The sequence below is a fragment of the Myotis myotis genome, unplaced genomic scaffold (assembly GCF_014108235.1).
Source record: "Myotis myotis isolate mMyoMyo1 unplaced genomic scaffold, mMyoMyo1.p scaffold_m19_p_22, whole genome shotgun sequence".
In the NCBI taxonomy this organism is placed as follows: Eukaryota; Metazoa; Chordata; class Mammalia; order Chiroptera; family Vespertilionidae; genus Myotis; species Myotis myotis.
Window position 1 is genome coordinate 785,987 of NW_023416327.1, and position 15,256 is coordinate 801,242.

Genomic DNA, 15,256 nt, shown 5'->3' on the forward strand with positions numbered 1-15,256 from the left:
ACCTCCAGTCCCCCCACCCCCCATCCCAGCTATTTTATACGCAAGTGAACACGCAGAGGAAGGCCGAGGCTGCCGTGGGCACCGGGGCCTTGCGTTCGAATGACAAGGGCCTCCTCCTCGGCTGCCTGGGAGCCGCTGCAGAATTGTCTGTTTTATCCTGTGCAGCAGCTCATTTAGCCTCTATTCTCGTCTCACAGCGGCAGTTTGCTTTTCCTGAACTCCCAGCCCATTAAGATGAAAAGATGCTTCCTTAGGGGTTCTGGCCTGTTATTCTCGCCAAGACGGGTTCGCCCGCCCACGCTCTCATCACCAGGCGCGATTCGCCGAGTGTGCCGTCCATCACTGAAGTGCCATTCAGAGGCCTGACCCAGGTGACTGGGAGGTGCCCACACACAGCTCTTCGGCTCTTCAAACTCCTTTTCCAGTTCGCTTTTTATTTCATTACCTTTCACTGAGACATCAGGATGTCTCTGAGGGGTATGTATGTTTCTGTATATGTTCAATTCAGGGAAGTGGCAGAATTTTTAATTCTCAGAGAAGCTTGAAATGAGAAAAAGGAACTTGCTTTTGGTTCAGTGTTCTGACCCTTGCACCCCAAGCCAGAGCGGCGAAACCTGCGTGTAAGTAATCGCCGTCATGGTGTACAGGGCTGTGCTTTCCCTCCCCTCCCATTCCCCCTCTTTATTTATGGGATTTATTGGGGTGACATTGGTTAATAAAGTTATATAGGTGTCAGGTGTACATTATCCCTATGCTAGAGGCCCGATGCATGAATTCCTGCAAGGGGCTCGGCCCCGCCGCCATGGCTTTGTCCGGAAGGATGTCCGGTCTAATCAGCATATTACACTTTTATTATTATAGATGTTTCTGTGTGTTCACCACCCCAAGTTGAGTCTCCTTTCACCGTTATTTATCCCCTTGATCCTCTTCTACCTCCCCCCCTTCCCCTCCCTCTCTCTCGCTCTCTGTCCCTCCATCCCTCCCTCCATCTCTCTGTGCCCCTCCACGGACCAGTTTTCTAGTTGGTTAAGTGGGGATGTAACTTGGTGTCCAGAGTCCAGGGACCTGTTTGTGGCCCGGACACCTGGCTGGCGAGGGCCCCCAGGAATCCTCCTTGCGCAGTGCTAGCTGTGCGGGAAGAGCCAGCGGTTTTGTAACCAGCTTTATAAGGCACGATCCTGCTGAACTGGGAACTTTAAAAATGGCGAGAGGATCTCTTCACCTTTTCCTGGGATCTCGGAGATACGGTCCACTGGTGTTCTGATTTCTCCACATACCAGTGGGGTCCTGCTTTTCCCGGGGGGCGGGGCTCTCTGGAGTCACGGGTCTTTCCTCACCACCACCCCCTCCCACCCCCCGTGGCTGATCCAGGGGCTCACGGGCTCTCCCTGCAGAATAAGTAGGCTCCTTCCTGTGGCATTGGAGGCCCTTCTCAACACGGGCTGAGCGTGTCCGCACTCGTAGGTCCTGCCAGAGACAGCCATGCTTCCCCGCATCTGTGCCTGTGCCGGCTGTTTTTACTCCTTCCTCCTGCCTCCCTATCCGGGCCCTTCAGCATCCCCCCATTGAGTCATTGCTGGTACCGTAGGCCATCTCCCTTAGGGAGGTTTCCCCGGACTTGTCCCCTTCTCAGTGGGATGCAACATTGAACTTCTTACCGTGAGGTCTGATCAATAATTGAATCGATACCCCCTCCCCTGGGAGCTGACCTTCAGGCCGCTTCACAGTGGACATGCCACTCGCTTAGACCACCTGCCACTGGCTAAGGCCATTCTCTCTCCCTCCGGCTTTCCCAGGACCCGGACCTGCACAGAGAATTCTCTGCCCAGAAAAAGCTGCCTCGAGTCCTTTAAAACCTCTGACTCCCCGTCTTCAGGGGCTGGCGCCGTTTTGGGGCTCAGCCCATCTGGTATCCGGATGACCTAATTAATTCATATTTCTTCGCCCTTCTGGCCTCGTGCGTTCCTCCTTCGGCGACCCTAGCCCTTCGTCACTTGCCTCACGCCCTATCGCAGTGACTTGTCTGTATACATACAACCTGTTCCTGCCTCTGCCCAGGTGGTTAGACCCCAGAGACATCAGTCGTTCATCCCGCCCGTGTCCTCTGGCTCCGCGGACAGTGACTTGTTAGCAATGGCTCTTCTTGACTTGATGCCGTTGCGTTTTGATTGAGCTGCAGATCTTTAGGATTTTTTTTTTTTCTGCCTCCTTTTTTCCCATCGGGTGCTCTATCAGGTTTTAGGGAACATGTAGGGTTTCAAGAGCAGGCTTGTCCCCCCCCCCCCCCCCGACCTACGGAAGCGGGTAAAAAGGGCAGTTGGAGTGAGAAAAGCACTTGGAACGCATCCGTAAAGGCCGCTGTATGGAGCCAGGTGCTGTTATGTCAGGGTAACGGGTCACTCTGTCTCGGGCCGGCAGCAACTGAGTTTGTTCCAGATGCACAGGCTCATCCGAGCCGAGCGAGGAGCCCTCCGAGGGCCGGAGAAGAGGGCGAGCGGGAGAAATGTAACGTGCCGTGCGGTTTTATCTTAGGTAAATGTACTGACCCAGAAAGTCTGCAGGCTGTCAGGTGCTCGCTTAACAAGCCTCGGTGAAACAAACGGCGGAAGCCGCTGTCGGGGCTTAGGAGCCAGGCCTGTGCGATTAAGTCCCGTAGTGACTCTGAGGGCTTGTCCTCTAAAAGGTGAGGAAGAGGATGAGCTCCAGAAGCACCCACGCGTGCCTGTGTCTGAAGCGACCCCCTCACCGCTCTCGGGCGCCCCCAGGCCTTGCTCTTCTTTCTGACGCTCCTGCTGCCGGCCAGACTCCGCTGCATTGACCCGGACCTCGTTCTTACTTTCTGTGTGTTTTCATCCTCACCTGAGGGTATGATTTTCGTCGATCCCAGAGAGAGCGGAGGGAGAGGGAGAGGGAGAGAAACACCGATGAGTTGCCTCCTGGACATGCCCTGACCAGGTGTCGAGCCCACCGCCCTTCAGGGTTCAGGGGGACGCTCTAACCTCCTGAGCCTGCTGAGTCCAGGGTCCCAGGACGTTCTAGCTGGAAAAACTGAACCTCTGTCCCCCTCCCCCCAGCCTCTGGGAACCCCCTTCTACTCTCTGTTTCTATGAATTTGACTATTTTAGAGCCTTCATATACGTGGAATCATACGGTATTTGCCTTTTGGGGGACTGGCTTAAATATTGATTGTATCATACAGATAAACATAAAATCCTATATAATAAAAGGCTAATATGCAAATTGACCAAACAGCAGAATGACCAGTCACTATGATGTGCACTGACCACCGGGGGCAGATGCTCTACGCAGGAGCTGCCCCCTGAAGGTCAGTGCGCTCCCATAGGGGGTGCACCACTCAGCCAGAAGCTGGCTTCATGGCTGCTGAGCGCAGCGGCAGTGGCAGGAGCCTCTTCTACCTCCGTGGCAGCGCTAAGGATGTCCGACTGCCGCTCCCCGTGAAGAGCAGGCCTAAGCCATCAGTCAGACACCCCCCCAAGGGCTCCTGGACTGCGAGAGGATGCAGGCCAGGCTGAGAGACCCCCCCCCAGTGCACGAATTTCATGCACCAGGCCTCTAGTTGTATCATAAAATTCTCCGAATTCCTCCCCTTTGATTCTAAAGAGGCCTGAGCACGTGAAGCATCCCATCCACCCCTGTTAGAGATGGATGAAGAGAAGCCAGAGACGGCCCACAGGCAGTGAGAAATCGAAGTGAAGTCTAATTCTTCTCTGTGTAAGCGCCACTGATTGTCAGGAGCGGTGAGAGCGTCCCCAGCTCTGACCGACACAGGAGCTGCATTGGGAAAGTGCCGTTTGGGTAAAGCTGCTGCCCTGGTCCTTCTCCTGCGAAGCATTTTGTGTGTCTGCGATAAAGAAAGACAGCCGAGCCCCCCCCACCCCCACCCCGCCCCGCCTCCCAGTGAGATTCTTTTTGGTCAGTCTCTGCAGCATAGAATAAGCTGAAGTACAGTGTTTCTTTTTCTCTTTTAACCTATTGTAGATGCTGGAAAGCTGGGCTCAGTGAACTCTTTGTAAAGGGCCCGAGAGTTCCTATCTGGGGCTCTGCGTGCTGTGTACTGTCTGTGGCAGCGATTCAGTGCTGCTGTGTCAACAGGAGGCAGAGCGAGGCTGCGCTCCACCAGCGCTATACCCACAAGACCAGGCGGCGGCCAGGCTCGGCTCCCAGCCACAGTCACCCACACCCCTCTGGTCGAGTGCTGGGACCCTCACTTCTCCTGGTCCTTGGTGTGTTAGATATTTTTAAAAATCTATATTTTTATTGATTTCAGAGGGAGAGAGAGGGAAAGGGAGAAAGAGATGTAAACACCAATCATGAGAGAGAATCACGGATCGGCTGCCTCCTGCACGCCCCACACTGGGGATGGAGCCCACAACCTGGGCCTGTGCCCTGACCGGGAATCAAACTGTGACTTCCTGGTTCACAGGTTGACGCTCAGCCACAGAGTCATGCCAGCCAGGCTACATATTGATTTCAGAGAGGAAGGGAGAGGGAGAGAGAAACATCAATGATGAGAGAGCATCATTGATCGGCTGCCTCCTGCACGCCCTGCACTGGGGATCGAGCCCACAACCCGGGCATGTGTCCTTTATTGGAATTGAACCTGGGACCCTTCGATCCGAAGGCCAACGCCCTATCCACTGAGCCACACTTCCCAGGGCTAGCTTGCTATCTTCATTTTTTAATTTTATTTTTTTAAAAATATTTTTATTTATTTCAGAGGAAGGGAGAGGGAGAGAGAGATAGAAACATCAATGATGAGAGAGAATCATTGATCGGCTGCCTCCTGCATGCCTCCCACTGGGGATTGAGCCGGAAACCCGGGCACGTGCCCCTGACTGGAACCTAACCCGGGATCCCCCCAGTCCTCAGGCCAGTGCTCTATCCACTGAGCCACACCAGCCAGGGCTTGCTATCTTTAATATAGGAGATAGCTGCTATCGTTGCTTATGGTGATGATGATGATGATGATGAAGAAAATAATGCAAATCCGATGATCATTATCTCCTGACTTTTATTCATGTAATCATGTTGGAGTTATTTTCTGTGCACCACGCTAGCTAGCCTTCCAATATAATGGCAAACACACTTAAGAAAATAGCTAACGTGTTTGAAGTACATCTTCAGAGGGGGACTGGAAGTTTTTCTGAGTATTCCTAAAAATCTTTCTCTTTCTAGAGGAAAATAGCGTTGTTCTGATTATAAACACAAAATGAACTTAAGTAATACTGAGAAATATAGAGAAGAAAATACACACCCAGTCCCCAAACCCAGCGGCCGCCACCGAGAACCAATGGCAGTCTCTCCCCGGATCCCGTCACGTGGCCCCTCCGGACCCACGGCCCTTCCCCGCCGGCTCGTGCGCGTGGAGGGCACTGTGTGGACTGCGCAGGCATCCTCGCCCGGTTTCGGGTTCTTCAGCCACTGGAGGGGGGTGGGGGGGAGGGATGGGGGGGCAGGTGGAGGCGAGAGGTGTTAGTTCCCTGCTGACCCACCCCAGCACATCGGCCCCTCTGGTGCCTGTAACCATGGCCCCCCCCCACACTTGCACCCTCAGGCCTGGGGGTGACCCAGGCTCCTCAGGAGTTACCCTGCCCACCCTGTGAACCCTGCCGGGATTAAAGTGTCCTCACTTCCCTGGGGAGCCTGCCCCGCCCTCGTGGGCCCCGACGGACGGATACAAGGTCATGTCCCATCTGAGCCACACACACACCCACACACACCCAGGCAGGCGGGGAGCGCGTCCCTCGCCGGCTTTCCCTCCCCAGGCCGGACGCAAAGGGCCAGGACACCCAGGCCACGTCCCGCTCTGGCATTGACGCCGCCGTGTGACCTGGGGTGGATGACATCACTCTCAGCAAAGGGATGATGGCATCTGCCTCCTTCCACCTTAAGGAGGGCAGATGAGGTCGTGTCTGCCCAGTGCATTCGCCCAGGGCCTGGCAGCTCTCGGGGCCCAAAGGGACTGAGGAGCGATCCCATCTCCTTTAGTTGGTAAGCGGGTTCTCGGAGGAGGAGCCTTTGCACAGGGGAGGCCACGCGTGACGGGGAAGGGAAGACCATGCATGACGGGAAGGGGAGGCCACACGTGACGGGGAGGGGAAGGCCATGCATGATGGGGAGGGGAGGCCACACGTGACGGGGAGGGGAGGCCACACAGGAGGAAGGCCATGCATGATGGGAGGGGAGGCCACACGTGACGGGGAGGGGAAGGCCATGCATGATGGGGAGGGGAGGCCACACGTGACGGGGAGGGGAAGGCCATGCATGATGGGGAGGGGAGGCCACACGTGACGGAGAGGGAAGGCCATGCATGATGGGGAGGGGAGGCCACACGTGATGGAGAGGGGAGGCCACGTGTGACAGGGGAGGGGAGGCCACATGTGACAGGGAGGGGAGGCCACGTGTAACGGGGAGGGGAGGCCACATGTGACAGGGAGGGGAGGCCACGTGTAACGGGGAGGGGAGGCCACATGTGATGGGGAGGGGAGGCCACGCGTGACAGGGAGGGGAGGCCACGTGTGATGGCTCCTTTCCATGACCTGCTGCACAGAGTGCCTGTTGCAGCACGTGTCCAGCTGCCAGCAGGTGGCAGTAGAGAGCCACACCCACCTGCCTGTGGTCTGGGCTAATAGATGTGCATGAGAACTAACTCTATTGGGGTGTCAGTGTTGGGATTTTTTTTTTTTTTAAATATATTTTATTGATTTTTTACAGAGAGGAAGGGAGAGAGATAGAGAGTTAGAAACATCGATGAGAGAGAAACATCGATCAGCCGCCTCCTGCACACCCCCTACTGGGGATGTGCCCGCAACCCAGGTACATGCCCTTGACCAGAATCGAACCCGGGACCTTTCAGTCCGCAGGCCGACGCTCTATCCACTGAGCCAAACCGGTTTCGGCAGGGATTTTTTTTAATTACTCAAAAAGAAGAGCTTTAGGATCTACAGAAAGAGAGCAGGTATCACTCACACCCCCGCGCACTCACAGCTGGCATTTTCCAACACTTGCGAGAGCTTTGCCCACCTCCATCTATGTCTGCCTTCGCTTCCCCTCTACCTGGAAGAGTCTGACTTCCTGTCATTTCCTTCCTTTACTTAAACACACAGTCCCTGTTCACGGGGTTGAACAAAAGCCCTGGACTCGGAAGCGCTGAGGTTGTAACTAGGGGGTTGCAGAAGCTGTCCTGGTGAGCAGATGCCGGGTCACACCCGGGGCGCTGCTGGTACTGGGTGCTGCCCCAGCGCTCCGGGGGCAAGTGCAGTCCCTGTGTTTGATGGGAGCTCGGGTCTTTAGTGGGTGATCTTTTTTTTTTTTAACATGTTTTTATTGATGTCAGAGAGGAAGGGAGAGGGAGAGAGTTAGAAACATCCATGATGAGAGAATCATGGATCAGCTGCCTCCTGCACGCCCCCCACTGGGGATGGAGCCTGCAACCCGGGCCTGTGCCCCGACCGGAAACGAACCTGGGACCCTTCAGTCCTCAGGCCGATTCTCTATCCACTGAGCCACACCCGTCATGGCTTTAGTGGGTGATCTTCACTGCGCTGTGTCTGATTCCGCGGGGAGATTGCCCAGAAGCCCAAACTGCTGCGAGCCAACGTCCCAGGAAGAGCGAAGGTGCCTTGGCAGTGAGAGGTTTAATAAGAACGAGCTGTCCACTCAGGCCGTCTAGTCGCACACTAAGAGCCTCTGAGTTTTCAGGGAAATACGTGTTTTTAAAAGCCCCACTTTTACAGACAATGGGAGGTGCGATCGATCTGACGACGCGTCTCCCTCGTGCGCGCTGTGCTGTCGCCGTGAGGAGGGAGTGGCTCAGAGGATTTCGGCTCCTCCGTGTTCTAGAAACACGTTTGAGGGACGTGCCCCTGTCTGCTCGGCCGTCGATGACGTTGGCGTCTGGCGTTAACAGCTCACAGGCTCCCCACGGCACAGTGAGCCGAGCCACCGCAGGTCGTAGCTGGAGGTGGTTTCGACCGAGGCGTCCAGGCTGCTACGCGGTGGTGGGATCGGCCCCCACGGCCCAGAAGCCGACACTCAGCCCCGCCTCTCCGCCGCCTCTAACGCGCCCGCCATGTTTGCTCCGTCCCTTTGCCTGCTCCCGCGTGTCCCCTTCAGCAACAGGAGCAGCTGAAGGGGACAGTCATCACCCACCTGGCAGCAAGCTTCTCTCCCCAGCTGAATGCCCCTGAGCGATCCGACCTCCCTGAGGGTCCGTTTCCTCACCTGTGAAATGGGGATGCGCACCCCCTCGCTCCAGCCTCACCAGGTAGACGTGCTGCCCAGCGGATTCCATCACCTCCTGTCCCAGGGGGTGGCGTGGTGCCTGGCACATGTGGGCACCGACTGGTGTTCATGTCTGTGCTCTCCTCCCAGACGCTGGGCGTGGGGTCGGCGTCAGGTGTTGCAGCCACGGCATGAGCAGATGACTCCGTGGGTGGAGCCGGGAAGCTAAGATACTAGTAAATGCGGGCGAGAGGCTTCCTGTTTCCTCTCTCTCTCTCTCATACCGTAAACAGGACTGAGCTCGGCGTCTGGGGAGAGACCACAGCTCTGCTCCCAGGAGCAGGGACGGGATTCCTCCCTCGTGGGGTGGGCGTTCTCGCGGCATCGAGTGGGAGCCGCTCACACCGACCTGCACGGCAGGGGGCGCAGGGGGACGGCGAACCGAGGTGTCACTGTTTTGTTGTCACTGTTAGGGTTCCAGGGGCCTGGCGCCTGGGGAGTGGCACCGCAGGAGCAAGGCCGTGCAGGCGGGAGCGGGTGGGACAGCGACTCTGTTGATGCTCCGCTACACCAGCCGGAACTGGCATTTCTCTCCTCTGTTTTAAATGTTTGTGTTGATGTCAGAGAGGAAGGGAGAGGGGGAGAGACAAACATCCACCATGCGAGAGAATCATGGATCGGCTGCCTCCTGCAGGCCCCCCACTGGGGATCGAGCCCACAACCCGGGCCTGTGCCCTTGACTGGAATCGAACCCAGGACCCTTCAGTCCCCAGGCCGACGCTCTAGCCACTGGGCCACACCGGCCAGGGCTGGCATTTCTTAATTAAGAAAGAAAAGCCTTCGTAATGAATGGAATGAGCCTAGAACAGGGGTGGGCAAACTTTTTGACTCGAGGGCCACCATGGGTTCTTAAACTGGACCGGAGGGCCGGAACAAAAGCATGGATGGGGTGTTTGTGTGAACTAATATAAATTCAAAGTAAACATCATTACATAAAAGGGTACGGTCTTTTTTTTTTTTAGTTTTATTCATTTCAGACGGGCCGGATCCGGCCCGCGGGCCGTAGTTTGCCCACGGCTGGCCTAGAAGGTGCATCGGAGCCCCGGGCTGGAGAGCTCACGGGCATCGTTGGGGTCAGTGCTTGTGACCAGCCCGTGGGGTGGGCACCGTGAGCAGCTGCCTCCTGTGGGTGAGAAGGCGCAGGAAGGGTAGGGGCACCTCAGGGATGGCCTCAAGCCCTGCCCACCACCCTGGACGGCCGCCAGAGGGCACTGGTGTTCCAGAGCCAGCACCAAGTGCACAGGCCGGTGTTGGAGCTGGCAGCCTGTGGGGCTGAGTTTCCGGAAGGTGAGCTGGCAGTGTGCATGCAGAGTCACGGTGGGAGCCAGCAGAGCCGGGGAGAGCGGCCCGCACAGCGTGAGAGCAGGACGGGCGGCCTTGGGGCGAGCACTTCCGGGACGGGGGGTTGCAGGCCTGATGCCGCGGGGCTGCTGGGCTCCGGGCCTGGGAAGCAGGTGCAGGACTGGCACCGGGAGGCTTCGTCCGGAGGGTCATCCGGACGGTCGTCCCGCTGTTCGGCCGTCCAGCCTAGTTAGCATGTTACGCTTTCATTATTATAGGTGTGGGTGGCCCGGGGTTCCTCCTGCCCCCGCTGAGTTTTGACTTTGCACTGTGTCTCCTTGGGTCTTGGGGTGACCTCTGTTAGTGGGGATGCCCAGCGTGGGACCAGCGTGTGCAAGGGGAGCAGGTTAGGCCTGCACATGAGTTTCACGCCCCGGCGGCCATCGCCTGTGGGGTGAGAGGTGGAAGTGTGCGGGGGGGGGGGGCATGCATGCGGTGATGGTGGCACAGGGGGGACTTCAAGGGCGACGGCAGGGGGACGGAGCCAGCACGGCGCACGCTCTGTGTCACAGGAGGTGCACCAAGTAGCAGGAGCAGAGCCGGCTCAGGCCACACCGTGTTGAGGGAGCAGCTTAGCAGTCCTGCGGGTTGGGGTCCCACGGCAACACCCCAGATAGGGTGCCAGGACCCCTGCCGTCGCCTGGGATCCCACAGCCATTCTCCTTGGCTCACAGTGTGGGGCTCACTTGGAACCAGCGGCCGTACAAGGCCATTTCCTCCGTCGCATTCTGGCCCCATAACCTTGGCCGTGGACCGTGGAGTTAGGAACGCGGGATGTCACGCGAGGCCTGACCCCCTCGGAGGAGAACACTCGCCTCCCGGGCTTCTCGGACCAGCATGCTGCTTCCGTCTGGCCTGAGGGGCGGCCCGGCCCCTGGCCCCCCGGAAATGGCCCCTCTGTGGGGCCGACAGACACGAACCGGCGGCAGCACAAGGTGGACGCCAGGAGGCCACAGTGACAGCGCGAGAGCGCCGAGAGCAGATCCGTTCCAACCCGAGGGATGTGAGGACGTCACTTCCTCCCCCTCACGGCTCCTCGTCCGTCCTCCCGCTGCCGGCAGGTGGATGCTCTCAAGTCCCGCCTTCTCCCTCTGGCGTCCTGACTCCGGTGGGAACTCTGGCTCTTCCCCTGGCTTTCCTCTTGGCACCTTTGCCTTTGGAAAAAGCACTGTGAGGGGCACATGCCGGGGGCTGCCCTCCTCGCACCTTTACGTGCGCAGCGCAGGGTGCTAACTGAGCGCCGCGCTGCACAGCGACCCCTCACGTGCCCTCCATCTCCCACCTGAGACCCAACCTGGTGGCAGGGCTTCCGTGCCCTCCTCCCGGCCCCCGGCCCCCGGCCGCCGCCATGCTGTTCCCTGTGGTTCGGTGGGGGGTCGTGCAGTGCCTGTCCCCCCACCCGCCGTGCTCAGGGCTCTTCTGTGCTGTAGCCCCTGCAGCGGCTTCTCCTTTTCCGTGGCCGAGTCGTGTTCCTTTGTGCGCATCGCATCTTGTTTGCTCATTGATTCTGTCGAGGACTTTGAGGTTGTTCCCACCCCTTGGCTATTGTGACTAATGCGGCTGTGACCCTGGTGCGCAGCTATCTCCCCCAAAACCCCAATTTCCCTCCTTTTGGATTCATACCCAGGAGTGGGGTCATTGGAGGCTCTGTCCCTAATGTCTGAGGAGCCTCGTCCTGACTCTTGTAATGGGTTTACCTTTCTCTACTCCCAGCAGCAGTGCGCGCGAGGGCCCCACTCTCTCCCCGTCCTCACCCTCACTGATTCTATCTTGGGGGGGGGGCGTTAAATGGACATTCTGACCGGTGTGAAGGGATACCTTGTTGAGGTATTGATGAACGCTTTCCTGATGATTTCTGATGTGGAGCGTTTTTCCATGTATCTGTCGGACAGTTTTGGGGGGTCTTTTGGGGGGAAGTGTCTAAGTCCTTTGTCCATTTTTTAAATTGGGTTAATTTGTTTTGTTTTTTTAAAATATAGTATTGATTTCAGAGAGGAAGGGAGAGGGAGAGAGAAAGAGAAACATCAATGATGAGAGAGAATCATGGATTGGCTGCCCCCTGCACCCCCCCCACTGGGGATCAAGCCCGCAACCCGGGCATGTGCCCTTGGCTGGAATCGAACATGGAACCCTTCAGTCCGCAGGCTGACGTTCTATCCACTGAGCCACACCAGCTAGGGATTAATTTGGTTTTTTGCTCTTGAGCTGTAGGCATCTCGTTGACATTAGCTGCCACATCTCCATGCCCCTCTCTGATGAAATCATGTCTGCCACTCAGCCTGGTCCTCCCGCCCTACCATTCCCGTCTCACCGGTCTGCTCCCCCACCTTCCCGTGGTTTCTGAAATGCACTCAGACCCAATGTAGACACGTCCTTAAGCGCCCAGGTCAAGTCAGAGTCCCCGAGGCCTCTCCAGACCACAGCCGGCCGTGTTTTGGGCTAACTGACCTTCACCGCCTCCCTCCCCAGGACTTCCCAAGCCACCTTGCCACACCGTCGGGGGCAGAGCTGCCCTGTGGGCCGGCATGGGCTCTGCCGCCGGGAGCACGTGCAGGGGGTGGGGTCTGAGTGCACACGATGCAGGCAACCCCAAGAGGGAAAGAGGAGCCGACGGGGCCGGGATTGGCACAGACAGCAGGTGTGCACGCAAGGTCATGACAGTGCCCTGCTGGGCTCTGCCGGCGGGGGAGGCAGGTGTGTGCTGGGAGCCAGAGAGAAGCTGAGCTCACCTCGCCGTCCTGCAGGCCGTCAGCACCACTGACGCAGAACACCTTGTTCCAGAGAGTTCTTGCTTCCCCCCGCATGTCCTGGCCTGCAGGCTGCAGGAGCTGCCCGGCCACCCTGCGCTGGAGGCCACCCAGGAGTCCCGGGGCAGCCTTTAGGGGGCCAACACCCCGGGCAGGAAGGCTGGGCCCACGGGACAGAGTGTCCCAGAGCCTGAGGACACCGGGTTGGGCATGGGACGTGGCTCCTGAGCTCCATCCGCTCCTGCCAGCAGCTGCAGGACCTTTTCCTGGGCCTCCCAGCCCCGTGGTTCTCCCCTCGTGACCTCCATCCTTCTGCATGGACGCCCCACACCTCTCACAGCGGTGGGAGCCCCTGCCTCCCGCCCCGAGCCCAGCTGTCTGCTCTGGTCGGAGGATGCTGTGGCCATTTCCGGTTCCTGTGGGCCCTGGGGGGGTTCCAGCCCGCGGGCCGGTTCTGTGGCCTCGATCGTGTCCTGTTGGAACGTCCCCGAGGAGATCAAAGCCTGCCCTCACGTGGACCAGGGACGCTGACCACGTGGCCCGGCCTCCCTATGACCTCCTCCCCCTCCTCCAGGCATCACATCCGGGGATACGGCTCCCCCGCCGGGCCGGTGTGTAGGATCACCGGATGCTTAAACAAAGAAAGGAAGGCCCTAACTCAGTGGTTCTCAACGTTCTGGCCCTTTAAATACAGTTCCTCATGTTGTGACCCAACCATAACATTATCTTCGTGGCTACTTCATCACTGTCATGTTGCTACTGTTATGAATCGTCATGTAAATATCTGGCATGCAGGATGGTCTTAGGCGACCCCTGTGAAAGGGTCGTTCGACCGCCAAAGGGGTCGCGACCCACAGGTTGAGAACTGCTGCAACTGGTTTGGCTCAGTAGATAGAGCGTCAGCCTGCGGACTGAAGGGTCCCGGGTTCGATTCCGGTCAAGGGCATGTACCTTGGTTATGGGCACATCCCCAGTGGGAGGTGTGCAGGAGGCAGCTGATCGGTGTTTCTCTCTCATCCATGTTTCTAACTCTCTATCCCTCTCCCTTCCTCTCTGTAAAAAAATCAGTAAAATATATTTTTTTTAAAAAAAAGAAAAGAAGCCGAGACCGGTTTGGCTCAGTGGATAGAGCGTCAGCTTGCGGACTGAAAGGTCCCAGGTTCGATTCCGGTCAAGGGCATGTACCTGGGCTGCGGGCACATCCCTAGTAGGAAATGTGCAGGAGGCAGCTGATCGATGTTTCTCTCTCATCGATGTTTCTAACTCTCTATCTCTCTTCCTTCCTCTCTATAAAAAATCAATAAAATATATTAAAAAAAAAAAAAAGAAAAGAAAAGAAAGGAAGGAAAAACAAGACTGTAGGCTCTGTCCCCGGAGTCGCTGAGCTGGGTTGTGGCTGGACTGGGTCTGACGTTTTTGCGATGACCCTGTGCCTGCGATCAGAACACGGAGCTCTGGGGGACAGGGGACTGGCCTCCTGAGGTGCCCGGCCGTGTTCGTTTCCTCCTCTGTCCGACCTGGGCCTGTGGGTGTTCTAGAAGGAGCACGTGCTTCCTTAGACATCAGAGAGAGAACAGATGTCCCTAAAACAAACGCAGGCTTCAGAGGGGTCCGTCTTCCAGAAACCGTCACCCCATCGGTGTGTTCCTCTTCCCGCAGGCGGCCTGGACCTCATCTTCATGCCGGGGCTCGGGTTCGACAAGCAAGGCAACCGGCTGGGCCGGGGCCGGGGCTACTACGACACCTTCCTGAGGCGCTGTGAGCAGCACCAGCAGGCGAAGCCCTACACCATGGCCTTGGCGTTCAAGGAGCAGATTTGCGATCAGGTCCCCGTGGACGAACATGACGTGAAGGTAGATGAAGTCCTCTACGAAGACACCCCCTGAGTCCCGCTGCCGCAGCCCGACGCTGGGGGTGCGGGCCCGAGAGAGGGGCCCACAGAAGATGTGCCTGTCCCGTCCGGGGTCCGTCAAAATTGCACACCACTGGGAACACGGGCTGCATTGTTTTATTATAATTATAAGATACATAATCCAAAATCACCTTTAAAAATTAATAGAGCGGCCCTGGCCGGTTTGCCCTAGTGGATAGAGCGTCGGCCTGCAGACTGAAGGGTCCCAGGTTCGATTCCGGGTCAGGGCACAGGCCTGGGTTGTGGGCTTGATCCCCAGTGTGGGGCATGCAGGAGGCAGCTGATACATGATTCTCTCTCATCACTGATGTTTCTATCTCCCTCTCCCTTCCTCTCTGAAATCAATAAAACATATTTTAAAAAAATTAATAGAGTTTTCGGTGGCTGTGAAGCTCGGGAGAGCTGGCCGGGCCAAGGGCATCGGATCTCATTGTCCTCCCAGCGATTCAACCCTCCCCTGCAGGCCCTCAATGAAATCGGTTGATCCCAAAATTAATTAAATTAAACGAATAGACTTGGGTAGAGTAGAACATGAATTAAAATGGAGGCCCTCATCATAGGGTCTTGAGCTTAATTTCCCGGTGCGAAGGTGACAAGTCCATCTCTCTGCTTTCCAGTGTAAGTAGATAATTGTGAGGAAGTGAGGGAGGAAGGTGAGCTCCCGGAGTGGACGCTGTCCGGGGTCCTGCGCGGGCGCCCCTCTGGCAGGTACGTGCACGCGCACCGTGACGAGTGATTTGTTGTGTTGGCTTTAGGCACAGCGACCCTCAAGCATGTTGTGCTCACACTTGCGTCGCTAACTGGACTTACAGTGGGTGTTTCAGATTTTTTTTTTTTGGATGAGTTCATTGAATAAATTCAGGATATTTTCATCCGTATTCTTTGGATGATAGCTTACTATTTGATGTTTTAGGTCCAAATTTTTTTTTTAAAAAGCGCTTTAAAAATGTCC

The 15,256-nt window shown here is 57.0% G+C and overlaps 1 protein-coding gene across 6 annotated transcripts in view; it reads left to right on the plus strand.

Annotated features, from left to right (window-relative positions):
* LOC118679051 (5-formyltetrahydrofolate cyclo-ligase-like) overlaps window positions 1-14,519 on the plus strand; it is a 51,147-nt gene extending 36,628 nt beyond the window's left edge. For 4 of the 6 annotated variants that reach the window (XR_004975100.1, XR_004975097.1, XR_004975099.1 and 1 more), the window contains exons 4-5: window positions 198-477; window positions 14,052-14,188. Coding sequence is in view for 2 of the 6 variants with exons in the window: in XM_036355372.1 (XP_036211265.1) it covers window positions 14,052-14,278 (227 nt within the window). In the remaining 4 variants the exon portion in view is untranslated. Of the gene's footprint in view, window positions 1-197; window positions 478-14,051 lie in introns of all 6 variants that reach the window. The other 2 variants (XM_036355372.1, XM_036355371.1) reach the window with 1 other exon arrangement.
* Window positions 14,520-15,256: the final 737 nt, after the last annotated feature.